The sequence below is a fragment of the Mercenaria mercenaria genome, chromosome 3 (assembly GCF_021730395.1).
Source record: "Mercenaria mercenaria strain notata chromosome 3, MADL_Memer_1, whole genome shotgun sequence".
In the NCBI taxonomy this organism is placed as follows: domain Eukaryota; kingdom Metazoa; phylum Mollusca; class Bivalvia; order Venerida; family Veneridae; genus Mercenaria; species Mercenaria mercenaria.
In genome coordinates, this window is record NC_069363.1 from 67,318,996 (window position 1) to 67,335,868 (window position 16,873).

A 16,873-nucleotide genomic window follows, 5' to 3' on the forward strand; every position below is an offset into this window, starting at 1 on the left:
GACCCCGCCCTAGGGGTCACTTGATTTAACATTGGAAAATCTTCAAAAATTTTCTAAAAATAAACCAGAAAGCCTAGCGCTTAGATATTTCACATGTAGCATTGCCTAGTGGACCTCTACAACATTTGTTCAAATCATGACCCCCCGGGGTCAAAATTGACCCCTGCCCAGGGGTCACTTGATTTTACATAGGAAAATCTTAAAAAAATTTCTTAAAATAAACCAGAAGGCCTAGAGTTTAGATATTTCACTTGTAGCATTGCCTAGTGGACCTCTACAAAATCTGTTCAAATCATGTCCCAAGGGTCAAAATTGACCCCGCCCCAGGGGTCACTTGATTTTACATAGGAAAATCTTTAAAAAAAATCTAAAAATAAACCAGAAGACCTAGATCTTAGATATTTGACATGTAGCATTGCCTAGTAGACTTCTACAAAATTTGTTCAAATCGTGACCCCTGGGGTCAAATTGACCTCACCCCATGGCGTTACTTGATTGTACATAGAAAAATCTTCAAAATTTATTAAAAATAAACCAGAAGGCCTAGAGCTTAGATATTTGACATGTTACATTGCCTAGTGGACCTCTACAAAATTTGTTCAAATCTTGACACCCCAGGGTCAAATTGACCCAGCCCAGGGGTTACATGATTGTACATAGAGAAATCTTCATAAATTTGCTTAAAATAAACCAGAAGGCCTAGATCTTAGATATTTGATATGTAATATTGCCTAGTAGACTTCTACAAACTTTGTTCAAATCATGACCCCGGGGTAAAATTGGCCCCGCCCCAGGGGTTACTTGATTGTACATCGGAAAATCTTCCAAAAAATTTCTCAAAATCATCAGTTTGACATTTGAAACATGTAGCTTATATTACTCAGGTGAGCGATTCAGGATCATCATGACCCTCTTGTCTTTGTTATTACTAGATGGATTTACTTCAAACTTAAAATAGTTGTTCCTCATCATCATCCACATCATATGGCACAAGGTTCATAACTCTTGCACCAATATTTCATGAGTTATTCCCCCTTTTTACTTAGAATTTCAGGTTAAAGTTTTGGTGCACTTTCACTTTATCTCAGTTATTACTAAATGGATTTGATCAAACTTAAAATAGTTGTTCAGCATCATCACTCACATCAGATGACACAAGAGCTATAACTCTTGCACCAGTATTTCATGAATTATCCGCCCCCCCTTTTTACTTAGAATTTCAGGTTAAAGTTTTGATGCACTTTCACTCTATCTCAGTTATCACTAAATTGATTTGATAAAAAGTTAAAATAGTTGTTCAACACCATCACTCACATCATATTACACAAGGGCTATAACTCTTGCACCATTATTTCATGAATTATTCCCCTTTTTACTTCTAATTTCAGGTTAAAGTTTTGATGCACTTTCACTCCAACTCAGTTATTACTGAATGGATATGATTCAAACTTAAAATAGTTGTTCCACTTCATCACTCACATCATATGACACAAGGTCCATAACTCTGGCACCAATTTTTCATGAATTATGCCCCTTTTACTTTGAATTAAAGGTTAATTTTGATGCATTTTCACTATATCTCAAGTTATTACAAAATGGATTTGATTCAGCATGACATCACTCTTGCATCAATATTTCATGAATTATGTCCCCTTTTTGCTAAGAATTATACTTAATATTTAATGTTTGATATACTTGATCCTTATCTCTCTTATTACTTAATACTTTTGACACGGACTCAAGCTGTAATCCAATATTTCATCCACGTTGGAGTCATTAAACACTCCAGTGACAGCTCCAGCTTCGTCAAATGTGCCTAGTTTCACTATCCACACCGAAATAGTCTAGCGCACTGTCTCCTGTGACAGCTCTTGTTAAGCCTCCGGTGTTGAAGACTCGGAAGGCATATAGTGTTTGAACTCTCTGTCCATCAGTGCACAAACAAACAAAATGACATGTGTTGGGTACTGGGGACAAAAGGTAATGATAAATTTGATTCATTCCATACTGCTCATTGGTTACTTTTTAAATACTTTGAAATAAAAGTTTTATAAGAATGACAACATGGGGAAAGTTACTACTTTTTATGATTAGCTCGACTATACGAAGTATAAGGAGAGCTATCCTACTGGCGTCGGCGTCTTTCCGCGTCCCCACCTTGGTTAAAGTTTTGGTGCACTTTCTCTTTTTTCAACTTATCTCTGTAATTACTTGATGGATTTGATTCAAACTTGAAATACTTATTCCTCATCATCATCCACATCATCTGACATAAGGGCCATAACTCTGGCACCAATATTTTATGAATTATCCCCCCTTTTCACTTAGATTTTCAGGTTAAAGTTTTGATGCACTTTCACTCTATCTCTGTTATTACTGAATGGATTTGATTCAGACTTAAAGTAGTTGTTCAACATCATCACCCACATCATATGACACAAGGTGCATAACTCTGGCACCATTTTTTCATGAATTATTCCCCCTTTTTACTATGAATTTCAGGTTAAAGTTTTGGTGCACTTTCACTCTACCTCTGTTATTACTGAATGGATTTGATTCAAACTTGAAATAGTTGTTCAGCATCATCACACACTTCATATGACACAAGATGCATAACTCTGGCACAATTTTTCAAGAATTATTCCCCTTTTTACTTAGAATTTCAGGTTAAAGTTTTGATGCACTTTCACTCTATCTCTGTTATTACTGAATGGATCTGATTCAAACTTAAACAATTGTTCAGCATCATTACCCTCATCATATGACACAAGGTGCATAACTCTGGGACCAATTTTTCATGAATTGTTTCCCCTTTTTACTTAGAATTTTAGGTTAAAGTTTTGATGCATTTTCACTCTGTCTCTGTTATTACTGAATGGATTTGATTCAAACTTAAAATAGTTGTTCAACATCATCACCCACACCATATGATGCAAGATGCATAACTCTGGCACCAATTTTTCATTAATTATTCCCCCTTTTTACTTAGAATTTTAGGTTAAAGTTTTGATGCACTTTCACTCTGTCTCTGTTATTACTGAATGGATTTGATTCAAACTTAAAATAGTTGTTAACATCATCACCCACACTATATGACACAAGCTGCATAACTCTAGCACCAATATTTAATGAATTATACCCCTTTTTGCTTAGGATGTACTTATATAGTGTTTTGATACATTTTATCTTTACCTTTCTTATTACTTTAAGTTGATATTTTTGACATAGATTCAGGCTATTGTGCAATATCTTCATCCACAATTGGAGTCATTAAACACTCCAGTGACACCTATAGTTTCCTCAGATGTGCCCAGTTTCACTATCCAGCATCGAAATAGTCGAGCGCGCTGTCTCCTGTGTCAGCTCTTGTTCCATTTGAGCCACTAGGCAGTCTATATTTTTAGCCAACCATCATCATGATGGTGGGCTATTCAAATCACTCTGCGTCCGTGGTCTGTCCGTCTGTTCGTCCGTCCATCCGTTAACAATTTCTCGTTGTCGCATCTCCTCAGAAACAACCGGGGGGATTTTGACCAAACTTTGTCAGAATGATGTATTTATACCCTAGTTGTGTCCCCCTGAAAATCAGACTGGTTCAACAATTTTTAGTGAGTTATGGCCCTTTGTTTATTTCTATAATTTACATAGATTTATATAGGGAAAAACTTTGAAAATCTTCTTGTCCAAAACCATAGAGCCTAGGGCTTTGATATTTGGTATGAAGCATCATCTAGTGGTCCTCTACCAAGATGATTCAAATTATATCCCTGGAGTCTAATATGGCCCCGCCCCAGGGGTCACATGGTTTATATAGACTTATATAGGGAAAAACTTTGAAAAACCTCTTGTTCAAAACCACAGGGCCTAGGGCTTTGATATTTTGTATGTGACATCATCTAGTGGTCTTCTACTAAGATTGTTCAAATTATCCGCCTAGGGTTAAATATGGCCCCGCCCCGGGGGTCACATGGTTTACATAGACTTATATAGGGAAAAACTTTGAAAATATTCTTGTCCAAACCACAAAGCCTAGGCCTTTGGCATTTGTAATGTAGCATCATCTAGTGGTTCTCTACCAAGTTTGTTCAAATTATCCCCCTACGGTCAAATATGGCCGTGCCCTGGGGGTCACATGGTTCATATAGACTTATATAGGGAAAAGCTTTTAAAATCTCCTTGTCAATAACCTACAACATTCAAATTTGGACCACATGTATGGTTTTGAGTGGCAAGATGAACCTTGACTTGAGTTGACCTTGATTTTGACCTAGTGACCTACTTTCACAATTCTGTAGCTACAGCCTTCAAATTTGGACCACATGCATAGTTTTGTGCACTGGAAAAACTTTGACCTTGACATTGACCTAGTGACCTACTTTCACATTTTTGAAGATACAGGCTTCAAATTTGGACCACATGCATAGTTTCATGTTCCGAAATGAAATTTGACCTTGATTTTGACCTAGTGACCTACTTTCACATTTTTAAAGATACAGGCTTCAAATTTGGACCACATGCATAGTTATGTGTTCCGAAATAAAATTTGACCTTGATTTTGACCTAGTGACCTACTTTCACATTTCTCGAGCTGCAACTTTCAAATTTGGACCACTTGCATAGTTTTGTGTACCGAAATGAACTTTGACCTTAAGATTGACCTAGTGACCTACTTTCACATTTCTGTAGCTACAGGCTTCAAATTTAGACCACATGCATAGGATTGTGTACCGAAACAAACTTTGACCTTGACATTGACCTAGTGACCTACTTTCACATTTTTGAAGGTACAGGCTTTAAATTTGGACCACATGCATAGATTTGTGTTCTGAAGTGAAATTTTACCTTGATTTTGACCTAGTGACCTACTTTCACATTTCTCAAGCTACAGCCATCAAATTTGGACCACTTGCATAGTTTTTTGTACCAGAATAAACTTTGACCTTAAGATTGACCTAGTGACCTACTTTCAAATTTCTCAAACTACAGCCTTCAAACTTGATGCACATGCATAGTTTTGTGTACAAAGAACTTTGTCCTTGAAATTGATCTAGTGACCTACTTTCACATTTCTCAAGCTACAACTTTCGAATTTGGACCACATGCACAGTGTTGTGTACGGAAATTAAATTTGACCTTGAGCTAGTCAATAAGTCTTGAAATTTGGAACACTCAAAAATGGCACATTGGTGGGCGCCAAGATCACTCTGCGATCTCTTGTTAATGATATATCAAAGGTGCTGATTACATTTTCAATTGCAATAGGAGCTGAAGTTTATGTGGTGTGAGTTTCAGTCATGTCAAATATCTTCTGATAAAATAATGTAGGAAAAATAGGAAAATTTGTCTTGCTACTGGTTCCCAGCCAGTATATCAGCAGAACGCAGAGGGGATTCATCGATCAGGTGCAGCCTGTGTCCATCTTCTACCAGTCACAATTATACCTCCTGAAATTCCAATATTCTCTCACACCTTCAAAAATCCAGTATTCAGTTCTACTCGTGAAACTCCAATATTCAGTCATACTCCGTGAAACACCAATATTCAGTCATACATCCTAAAACTCAAATATTCAGTCATACTTCATGAAACTCCAAAATGCAGTCATATTTCATGAAAGTCATACTTCATGAAACTCCAAAATGCAGTCATATTTCATGAAAGTTATACTTCATGAAACTCCAATATTCAGTCATACTTCGTGAAATTCTAGTATTCAGTCATACATCATGAAACTCCAGTATTCAGTCAGACATCATGAAACTCCAGTACTCAGTCATACTTCAGGAAACTCTAAAATGCAGTTATGAAATTTAGTATTCAGTCATAGTTATGAAATTCCAATATTCTGTCATACTTCATTGAACTCCAAATTTTACACATACTTCGATTATTCAGTCATTTCTCATAAAACTCCAATATCAGTTTTTCTCAAGAAGCTGACTGGATAATGACTATTCACTTCAAATTTTCTGGGAAGAAAATGGCTACAATTTTATTTAAAGAAACTGAAGTTAAGCAAAAACATTTTTGCCAAACATTTACCATGTTTATTACAGGCTGCCATAAGGAAAGAACTGAATGATTTCAAGGCATCGGAGATGGCTGTACATGATGAAAGTAGACATTTAACAAGGTAGGTTTTCTCATTTTTGACCTGTTCTCACAATTTGTACAGTATTGCTGTATATAATGTTTAGTGAAATGTGAATGTGACGAATGTTTGTGAGTTTCATGGTTGCATCATTTCCTGATGAACACATCAAATTCCTATTTATTTCATCTTAGATGTGGAAATTCACAAATTTGTATCCCCACATAATAGCCATTTCGGTAAAAACTTCGGAGTGGTGCCTATGAAAATAACTGATACTCACTGAATTACAGATACCATATTTTTAACTCGTCCGAGGCAGGGTGGATGGAGTTGAACCCTGTAGTGGAATACTTTTATTATGCCCACCCCCCATCCCCCAAGGTGTTAGTCTGCCTGTCTGTCTTTTCGTCTCTTCGGTTTCCAATCAACAAATGAATAACGCTTCAGAGCAGAAACCTCAAACTTGGTAGGCAGGTTGTTCATGACTGGCATATGACCCCAATAGATTTTGAGGTTGGTTGCTCAAAGATCAAGTCTACGGTGACCTTAAGGTGAAAGTTGGTTTCCTACCGAAAACTTGGAAACGCTCTGACCTACAACAGAAAAACTTAATACTTTGTTTTCTTTTTTAGCTCACCTGAGCCAAAGGCTCATGGTGAGCTTTTGTGACCGCTCAATGTGCATCGTGTGTCGTCCATCAATATTTTCTAAAAATAAAAAGTCTTCTTCTTGAAAACCACTGGGCAGAATTACACCAAACTTCACAGGCATGATCCTTTGGTGGCCCCCTTTCAAAATTGTTCAAAAAATTGAATTCCATGCAGAACTCTGGTTGCCATGGTAGCCGAAAGGAAAAACTTATATAAAGACTTATATATATAGGAAAAAACTTTGTAAATCTTCTTGTCTAAAACTGCAAGCCCTAAGCTTTTGATATTCGGTATGTTGCATTGCCTAGTGGTCCTCTACCAAGATTATTCAGGTTATGCCCCTGAGTTGAAAAGAGGCCCCACACAGGGGGTCCCAAGTTTTACATAGAGGTACATAGGAAAAAATTTCTTGCCTAAAACTGCAAGGCATTAGCTTTTGATATTTGGTATGTTGCATTGCCTAGTATTCCTCTACCAAAATTGTTCAAATAATGCCCCTTGGGTGAAAAGAGGCCTTTCACAGCGGGTCCAAAGTTTAACATAGACTTACACAGGTTTCAAAATCTTCTCGTCTGAAAGTTCAAGGCTTAGGCCTTTGATATTAGGTATGTAGCATTGCCTAGTTGATCTCTAACAAGGTTGTTGAAATTATGCCCCTGGGGTGAAAAGAGGCCCCACCCTGAGGGTCACATCTTATATGAGATATATAGGAAAAAATACTTCAGAAATTATCAGATCATATTTCCTAGACTGTTAAATTATAATTACCTGATGACCCCAAGTGATTAGGGGGTCACCTGACTGTGACCTTGACCTTCTAACCTACTTTCTTGTTTTTTAAGATACAACCTTGAAATTTTGATTACATGTACAGTTTTGCACACCAATCTTAAAACTGACTTTCAGTGACCATGAATGTGACCTACTGACCTACTTTCTTAATATTTTAGCATCAGTTTGACATTTGAAACATGTAGCTCATATTACTCAGGTGAGCTGTCCAGGGTCATCATGACCCGCTTGTTTTAATTATCCCCCTTTATTTTTCTGATGTTTGCTTGTATTTTTTTTTTCAGATTCCATCGTCCCTGACACCATTGTGCTACAATGTTTAGGGGAGTGCCTATACTGGAGCAGGTCTGTTGCATGTAGACATGCCAATCAAGCCTGCTATAAAATATATATCTATTATATACCGGTATATATAATATGAAACTGGCATTAACTGATGCCTGATGTGACACGATGGTGCTTCATAGAACCATCAGTGGTGCCTGTTATATCTAGCCAGTACAAACTGGACTTGGCCTCTATATTCTAGACTGTGATCAATTTGTTACTACCATCAAAACAGGCATTCAGACTGCATTCAGTAACCCAGTCTACAGCATTGTCATAATACACAAACTTATTTCACTGATAGCCACTGTGTAAAATATCTGTATTTTATGTGTTTTTAGTTCTGTTCAAAGGATTATATCTGCATTTAGATTACACACTGCATAATTATTTGAAGTTAATGGGATATAGTCTGGTAATAGAAGCATTACTTTACTTAAGTACCAGAGGGAAAATAAATCATTAATAACTTCTCCTTTTCTCACAGACTTTGTTAGTTTATGAAGATATTAGAGGGGGGAAAACAGGTAGAAATATGAACTAAAAATTCTCATAGAAATCTAGTATTCAGTTTTATGTATCACTGATTACTTTTTTGAAAACAGTGGAATTCCTGGTTACAAAGTTAATTATTATGTTGACATTCTTTGAAAGATAGTGTCAGATAGAGATGTTTTACATGTTTTTGTCAGAAAACAATCATTTTCATGTATACAAACATCATGTTGATTCATGAAAAATATTGTACATGTTTTTTTTAGCATAAAATGTGTGTCTGTAGAACAATTGTATAGCTATAAAATTTAATTTTGACTGTAGGGAATTTTATTTCCAGTGCTTAGTGTAATAGTTTGTTGCACAATTTGATTTAATTTGATTTTTAAATTATTCTTATAAATAAATTATCTCTCGTGTAAAGCTCAACGGATTGCATGTTAGCAACTGACCAGTGTGGCCGTGTTTCTTTGGTTATTGGTGGCAGATTTTACAGTTGCTTCAAAATTTATAGTGAATTTGTTACATATTTGACAGCATTGTCTTCAGTCTCAGATAAAACAGGATATATGTCTCTACCCTGTATCTGCTGAAGACAGTGTTTTACAACACCAAAATATTTAATAAAAATGAATTATGAAACTATGGTAAAATGTCAGTCCTAAAATTGTTTTAAGTTAGTAATATTTTAATTTGTTATACGAACCTGTTAAAAGAAAACTGTCATGAGTTAAATGAGATAATTTATGATTATTTTCTTGATGCATACCGGGTCACTTACAAAAAGTTACCAGCTGATAATGTAATTTCTATTTTTAGCATTGAGTGTAGGGTGACACAAACACTGCTTCCTGCTTTCATTTGCTACATTTTTAGCTCACTTGAGCCAAAGGCTCATGGTGAGCTTTTGTGACCGCTCTATGTCCGTTGTGCGGTGTGCGTCATACGTCCGTCAACAATTTCTAAAAAAATCTTCTTGAAAACCACTGTCAGAGCAGAATTACACCAAACTTCACAGGAATGATCCTTCGGTGGCCCCCTTTCAAAATTGTTCAAAGAATTGAATTCTATGCAGAACTCTGGTTGCCATGGCAACTGAAAGGAAAAACTTAAAAAATCTTCTTGTCCAAAACCGCAAGGTGTAGAGTCTTGATATTTGGCATGTGACATCATCTAATGGTCCTCTATGAAGATTGTTCAAAGTGTGTCCCTGGGGTGAAAAGAGGCCCCGCCCCGGGGGTCACAAGTTTTACATTGACTTATATAGAAAAAAAAAATTAAAAATTCTTCTTGTCTAAAACCACAAGACCTAGGCCTTTGATATTTTGTTTGTAGCATTGCCTTGTGGTCCTCTACCAAAATTATTCAAATTATAACACTGGTGTGAAAAGAGGCCCAGCCCCGGGGGGGGTCTCAAGTTTTCATAGACTTATATAGGAAAAACCTTTAAAAATCTTCTTGCCTTAAACTGCAAGGCCTAGGCTTTTGGTATTTGGTATGTTGCATTGCCTTGTGGTCCTCTACCACAATTGTTCAAATTATGCCCCTTGGATGAAAAGAGGCCAAGCCCTGGGGGTCCCAAAATTTAACATTGACTTGTATAGGGAGGAAGAAAGTCTTCTTGTCTGAAAGTTCAAGGCCTAGGCCTTTGAAATTTTATATGTAGCATTACCTAGTGGATTTCTAACAAGATTGTTGAAATTATGCCCCTGGGGTGAAAAGAGGCCACACCCTTGGGGTCACTTGTTATATGAGTTATATAGGAATAAATACTTTAAAAATAATCTGATCATGTTTCCTAGACTGTTTTATTATAGTTACCTGATGACCACAAGCATCAATGTGCTATTTTAAACATATGGTACTCAGGTGAGCGATTCAGGGTCATCATGACCCTCTTGTTTCTTATATGTGATTCCAACTGGACCAAAACATGTGTACAGTTTGTAGGTATTTTTTGTATATATTGAAAAACAGGTGTAAAAATTTTCACTAGATATTTGGAATTGGCTTTGTTATTATTTCAAAATTATTTGAAATTTCCTTTCCACATATAGTGCCAAGTTTGTATATTTCTTATAAACTTGTCTTGTTATATTACGGAATCTGTAAACAAAATGTTGGTGATAGCCTGACATTTGTAAAGAGTCATTTTAATAGTGATAAAAATAAACATTGTAAAGATTTTGGTCTTGGATGAGGGTATTTGACTTGGATTAGAATGACCCACTATCTGTTCAGTCATTAAAACACTAAATAAGTGCTAATAATAATTCTTGCCAAGTCGTGTCCTTTCTTGTAGATATGTTGCAAAAATTTCATTATTTTCAGTATTCTTCATGTAAACTTTTCGTCTGCGAGGTTTGAAAAAACTTTCAAATTGTGTCCATATTGGTGATGTACACTTGGTCTTAAAAAGCTCTGTAAGCAAACAGTGATGGTATTTACCATTTCTCTATAAACACATCTGTTTTACTTATGTTTAAATTAGGTCGCATTTTATTTTTGAAATGAAGACATGCTCACTTAGGTCAGTAGAGAGAAACAGATCTACAGATGTATGTTCATGAGTTTGTTCCCCTAGCGAGACATATTTTTTCAGCGATAAATTGATAGAAGACACCTTGTCAGAAATCATCATCTCCTGCTTCAGATGCATTTGGAGAAGTTAGCAGTTCCTTGTGGAAAACATGTTAGTACTGGTACAGAATCCTGGAGTAATTTGTAGGTTAATTGCACAAAGTTTCAAAACTGAAATACCATTGAAGAATGGTGCTAAACTCAATGCTATGTACAGGTACCTTATGTTTGAGCAATATTTTTTTTGATTGTATTTTACTGGAAATTAGTCACTTTGTGTGTTTGATGTTGTTGTTGTTTTTTTTTTTCCTTAAAAATGGCCATAATTGACAGGAAGGAAAGAGGCAAAGATAAGAAACCAACCAAACATTTGGTCATGAAAGACTTTCCTTATCTCACTACCCATGTTTTACTTAAACAATATTCACATGATTGTTTGTAGGGAGGATTGAATTTTAATGTAGATTGAACTGGAGATATACAAGTGTGCATTTTGTGTTGTTTGTGTCAGTATGTACCCGAGAATCTATAAATACATGCTTTACAGATTTCAACACAGTTCTCTTCATACCTTTTGTACAATAAATGTTTTACCAACTTTAATTCAAAATTACAGAGTTAGTGTTTTCTTTGTAAAAAGGATACCATATGATTGAAAGACAAACGCATTGTTTTTCCATATTTTAGTAAGGATAAGTAGCTGGGATCAGCAGACTATCTCTGTCATGGTCAGTTTTGATTAATTGAAGTCACTCTAAACAAGATCAAGAGTTCAAAGTTAAAGGAAAATTTTTTTAATTAGTGTTTTGTTATTGTTAAGAGTGTTTTTTTTTTTGTTTTTTTTTCAATACTCAAAGGAAAAACTATTTTCAAGACAAACATTACCTCCTTTGTCATTTTCAACTTGAAAGTTTCTAATGTATGATAAAATTGAATACTGGAAAATTAAGTTCAGAATGGTTTGATTTGGTCTGCTGAAATGGTACAAACAGTTGTGTACAGTCTTCCCAGTTCAAAAATTTAAATTTAGTTTGATGGTTGCGGTGGAATAGAGTATTGTGTTGTGTGTGCTAGTTGTCAGTCTGTGATCTCAGCATAATAACATATACATCTCCTTACACTAGTAACACATGTAACACTGTAACACAAGTAACACAAATTTTAGTAACACAAGTTACAGATTTTCATTATTTTACTTTATGAAAATTATTTGTGTGCTGAAAACAGACCAGAAGGGAATAATTATGTATTGCATATGAATTAAAGTGGGAAATTTTCAAGAAGTTCATATTGATTTATTCTTTTCCAGTGAAAGTTTAATCATTTCAGTGCTTGAACCAAAAGTTCAAAACATAGTTCCCTTGTGGGTTGTTTCTAAAGTGATTGTTGATCTGGAAAAAGAAACACTGAGAATCATTAACAGTGATTATGCATTCTGTTTGACAAACAAAAAATACATTTTTAAAGTATCTTTTATGAATATTTTATTGAAATGTTTATATATCTATTTGACTGCTGTCAAACTGTTCAATTTTTCTGCCATAGAAGACACTTCACTACAAGTTTCTCTGGCTGCTTTTTCTTGAACTGCTTCACTTCGACTGCTGTGCTTCCTCTCCAGTCAACAAACACACATATATATATACATTTGTCTTTCTTCTCAATATATAAAATAATATATATGCCAGAACTTATTGTAATATATGGGAAATTGTTCACAATGTTTTCGTCTACTTGTCAGTACAACATATTCATTCCATTCTGATAATGGTGTTTTCATATGTATCATTTAACTAAATTCATAATATATATATATATTGAATGTTTATTACTTCTGTCAGAGCAGATATACAATTGTGGAGTCCTGTTTTGTTTTGTTCAGATAAGGTCTCATCCATTCATGTCAGTCTGTAGTTTGAAACACAATTCATTTAGGTAAAATAAGATGTACATGTTGAAAAAAAAATGAGTTAGGGGACATTAGCAAACTGTTAGTGGAATCCTATCTAATGAGAACATCTTTTTCTTTTCAAAGGTTTTGAATTAAATACTGAAGATTTGACTTTTTTTCTGAAACAGATGTTCAAATTATGTTAGAATACTGGTACTTAATCTGTTATAAGTATGTGATTTTTATATCTGGCGGAACAGAGATTGTTAGTTTCACTGGCCATTTGTTTCTGCTTTCTTGTATGCATATTTTTAAAGAAAATTCAAATTTATTCAAAAACAAAAACAATATTTAGTACCTTGTGTTTGTGAGGAAGTTTCACTTCACTTGAAGGGAAGTTCTCATATATTCATGTAATATGAAATGACTGAAATAAAATGGTGCTGGCTCTTATTTTACTGAATTCAGCAGAAGTATTGAATTATGAGGTTAAGTCATTATTGTTCATTTGCATACAAACTGAAATCAAGTTCAAAATCATTAAAATATTGGTCAGTGAATCTTATAATCAATTGCAAGCCACATTTGTTAAATATATTTTTTAATTTTGTACAGAAAAAAAAATGTGTAAAGAGCTTTTTTGTAAATTGTTGATGTTGGTAATATATATTGTGTTTGTACAAGAGAATGCCCTGAAGTTGTCGAGATTTCAGATGCCAGAATGTCTTAATGTTCAAAAAATAAGGCTTTGCTACATAATCAGATGGATATTTAGGTCTACATAAATTTTCAAACAATTAATGTTCAAACACTCATTATCTGCAACATAACTATTCAAGTAATTATTTCTGTTAATATAAAAGTTCTGAAAACTTCTGAACATTCAGTTTTTTCAGGCTACATAAATGTTCTGTTATTTCTTGCTACATGAAGCATTAACTGTTATTTCCAACCAGATAAACTGTTCTTTTTTCAGCCTCATGAACATTCTGGTATTTCCAGCTGCATAAATGATCTGTTATTTCTTGCTACTTGAAGTATTAACTGTTATTTCTGACCACAGGAATATTCAACCTGTTATTTACAGCCATATGGACATTATGGTATTTCCAGCTACATAAAGTATTAATTGTTATTCCAACCACATGAACCATCAAGGTGTAATTTCAGGCTATATAAATGTTCAGAATGCATGACAACATATTTATTTCCTAACAATGATGCTGTAACGAAACAGAATAAATTCACATAGACTTCACATGCCAGTTGTATAAAAATAATTCAGGCACATGTATTTAGATTAATGTACTTCCAAAATGTTTTTTATACTTACAAAATGTTATAAGTGACTCTTCAGTGAAAAATATTCCTGTGACATTTTTTCACCTATGGTAGTTGAATTTGATGTGGAATTGTCATTCAAATAGTCTGTATTATAATGGTGCATAAAAGTTTCAATTTTTGACTGATGATTTTTCAGATATTTTTCTACCTTTCTTACTGATTGTACAGTTTTAGGTAATGGTTAAGGCTGTAAGTTAATAAAATTGATGCAATAATGCTTAATGATGTAGTGTACAGGTTAACCACCTGATTATGTGTGAACGTCATGTCAAATTGTACCTTATCTTTTTAGAGACTTGCATTTATATAGGTATTAAGCCCATTATAATGTATTTTTGATAGTTTAATTTTACCATGTATTTCATTATGTACAGTTGAATTGGAAGTTAAATCAAGATATTACAGACAAAAGTCACCATTATTTTTGTAGAAGTTATAGTTAATACGATCGTAGATTATTTATATAACATCATTTTATTGGTAGGTATAATTTGACATGGCATGCATTTACTCACCTGCTTGTATAAGATTTTGTTAATGGAGTTTCAACATGTTCAGTCTAGTTACTAACTTATTTCAGAAATTACATCACAGTTATTGCTCTGAGCCTCATATAGCTTTGTGTTTACACCCGTTATCATTTTGTAGCCTATCAATAAAGATAAAAATTGAGTTTGCGATCATATTGTTCCATTTTTTTTTTCAAGAACTGAAATAATTTTTTGGAAGATTTCATTTTCCCAGTGTCTTACCAAACAATGTACTGTAAAATGAGATGAATTTGTGCCATGTCAGTTCCACAAATGTTGACTTTTACATTAAATATTTAAACACTTAAACGGGGTATGAAATGTTCTTACAAAATAGAATCACAGCAGTGAATTCTCATGTATACCTAAATATCTTTTCATTCACGCTGTTAATGAATTCATTCTGTTTCATAGTATACTGTTATTAAATGGCTTGCCAGACTAGTCAAAACTATTGCCTGTAGTCCAAAGGGCCAAGGGCCAGTACTTTTGACCATTGACTAGTAAGCCATTCAATACCGGTAAGTGTTTTATTACAATGACATTGGAAATTAATTTTCACTGTTTTATTTTTAAACTTTCGACATATTAGCCAAGAAAACGTGTTGAATATAGACAGGTTATATAACACAAGCTATGGACCAGCATTTTATATTAGGAGTCTTGTAATAACTTACAATAAACACTGGAGGACCTCTAAATGACTCACTGTGCAATACCTACAACCATACTTACTTTCAGATTTTGTAATATTGAAAGTAGTATTTGAAACTTTTTTTGAATACTTTGGGGAAAAAAAGTTTTAAAGACTAGTATGCATTATTAATCAACTGATCTGCAAAAGACAAAAATCAGAATATACCTGAGGCATTTTTTGAGTCCTTGTGTATGTGTTGTAAGGTTTAAATGAAATAATTTAAAGTCAAATAAAGTAGATGATTCTTATGTGTAGGAGTATGGCATCAAGAAATGAACTAGTTTTGTGATTAAGGTGCAATTCATTCTTGTTGAACATGTAAGTAAGAATAAAAATTCCTTTTCAAATATTTTATTTGTAAAGTATTCTCTATATTGTGAAAGTACATTGTTTATGCACAACGTTTTCATTTTGCAAAACTTACTTTTATAAACTTGTATGGATTTGTATTTATTGTATGCAGCTATACACTATCATCTGAATAAGAATAAAATAAATACAAATACATGAATTGTGTGTTTCTTGTTTATAAATTTGGCTAGTATATAGGTACCTTATAAACTTACAGTAGCCCAATTTTCTTCTCAATTGACTGTTGTCAGTCAGTGAACAACTTTACTGTTCACACAGTCACTCAAGAGGTCGCAATTATGGCCCAATCTGTTCAGAATGTTTGCCTCAGTAAAATCTAGGTCAGATCATAAAAACGCCTTCTTACACTTAATGCCTCATTTTCTACCTGTCACATAGAAACCCTGCCAGAATACTTGTCCTATTTATAAATTAAGGTGAAGGTCATATTGAGTCTAAACCTGAACACTACCTCAAATTATAGATATACCTTGTTAACTCTACCTGCCTGAATGGCCATCTGATGCATAGGAAACCTCTTGGATGTTTGTCTTTATTAAATGTATCAATGTATGGGGTCTAAAACTTTGTCACTAGGTCAAGTTTATAGATCAACCTTTTATTTAAACATTTTTACCTGATTTACATGCATAATATTAGTATTGTGTATTCCGTGGCACTTTGAAATTGGGTTGTCTAGGGTCAAAAACTGACCCAACAGATCAAATCACAAGACACCCTAATTAACACTAGACACATTTTACCTTAATTATCTACATAAAACCTGTCAAAATGATTGTCTATAATCATTAAGATCCAGCTTGAAACAGGTAAAAAAAATTGTGTCCAAACGTCTGAACGCCACACTTGTACTTTTTGTCTCTATGATAGGCTATGCGAGAATTATAACTACTGTGCTGAATTGAAAACCAGAAGGAAAAACTCATATTTACTATACACATATTCTGTAATTATTGGAACTATTAAATATATACAACGAATGAACTTATAATACTAAAAGTTTTAGTATCAAGCAAGATCAACATTAACTTGATCATACATTGCCAGTAGACGTGTCCCATCTGTACCCTCGGCGTCTTATTCCAAATTGTACGTAAAGCA

At 34.1% G+C, this 16,873-nt stretch overlaps 1 protein-coding gene across 7 annotated transcripts in view; it reads left to right on the forward strand.

Moving 5' to 3' along the window:
- The window catches only part of LOC123524485 (phosphatase and actin regulator 3-like), a 137,399-nt gene extending 121,488 nt beyond the window's left edge, over positions 1-15,911 (forward strand). For all 7 annotated transcript variants that reach the window (XM_045302716.2, XM_045302715.2, XM_045302719.2 and 4 more), the window contains 2 exons: positions 6,057-6,133; positions 7,821-15,911. In XM_045302716.2, the coding sequence (XP_045158651.1) occupies positions 6,057-6,133; positions 7,821-7,836 (93 nt within the window). In that variant the 3' untranslated portion in view covers positions 7,837-15,911. The remainder of the gene's footprint in view (positions 1-6,056; positions 6,134-7,820) is intronic.
- The last annotated feature ends 962 nt before the right edge of the window (positions 15,912-16,873 follow it).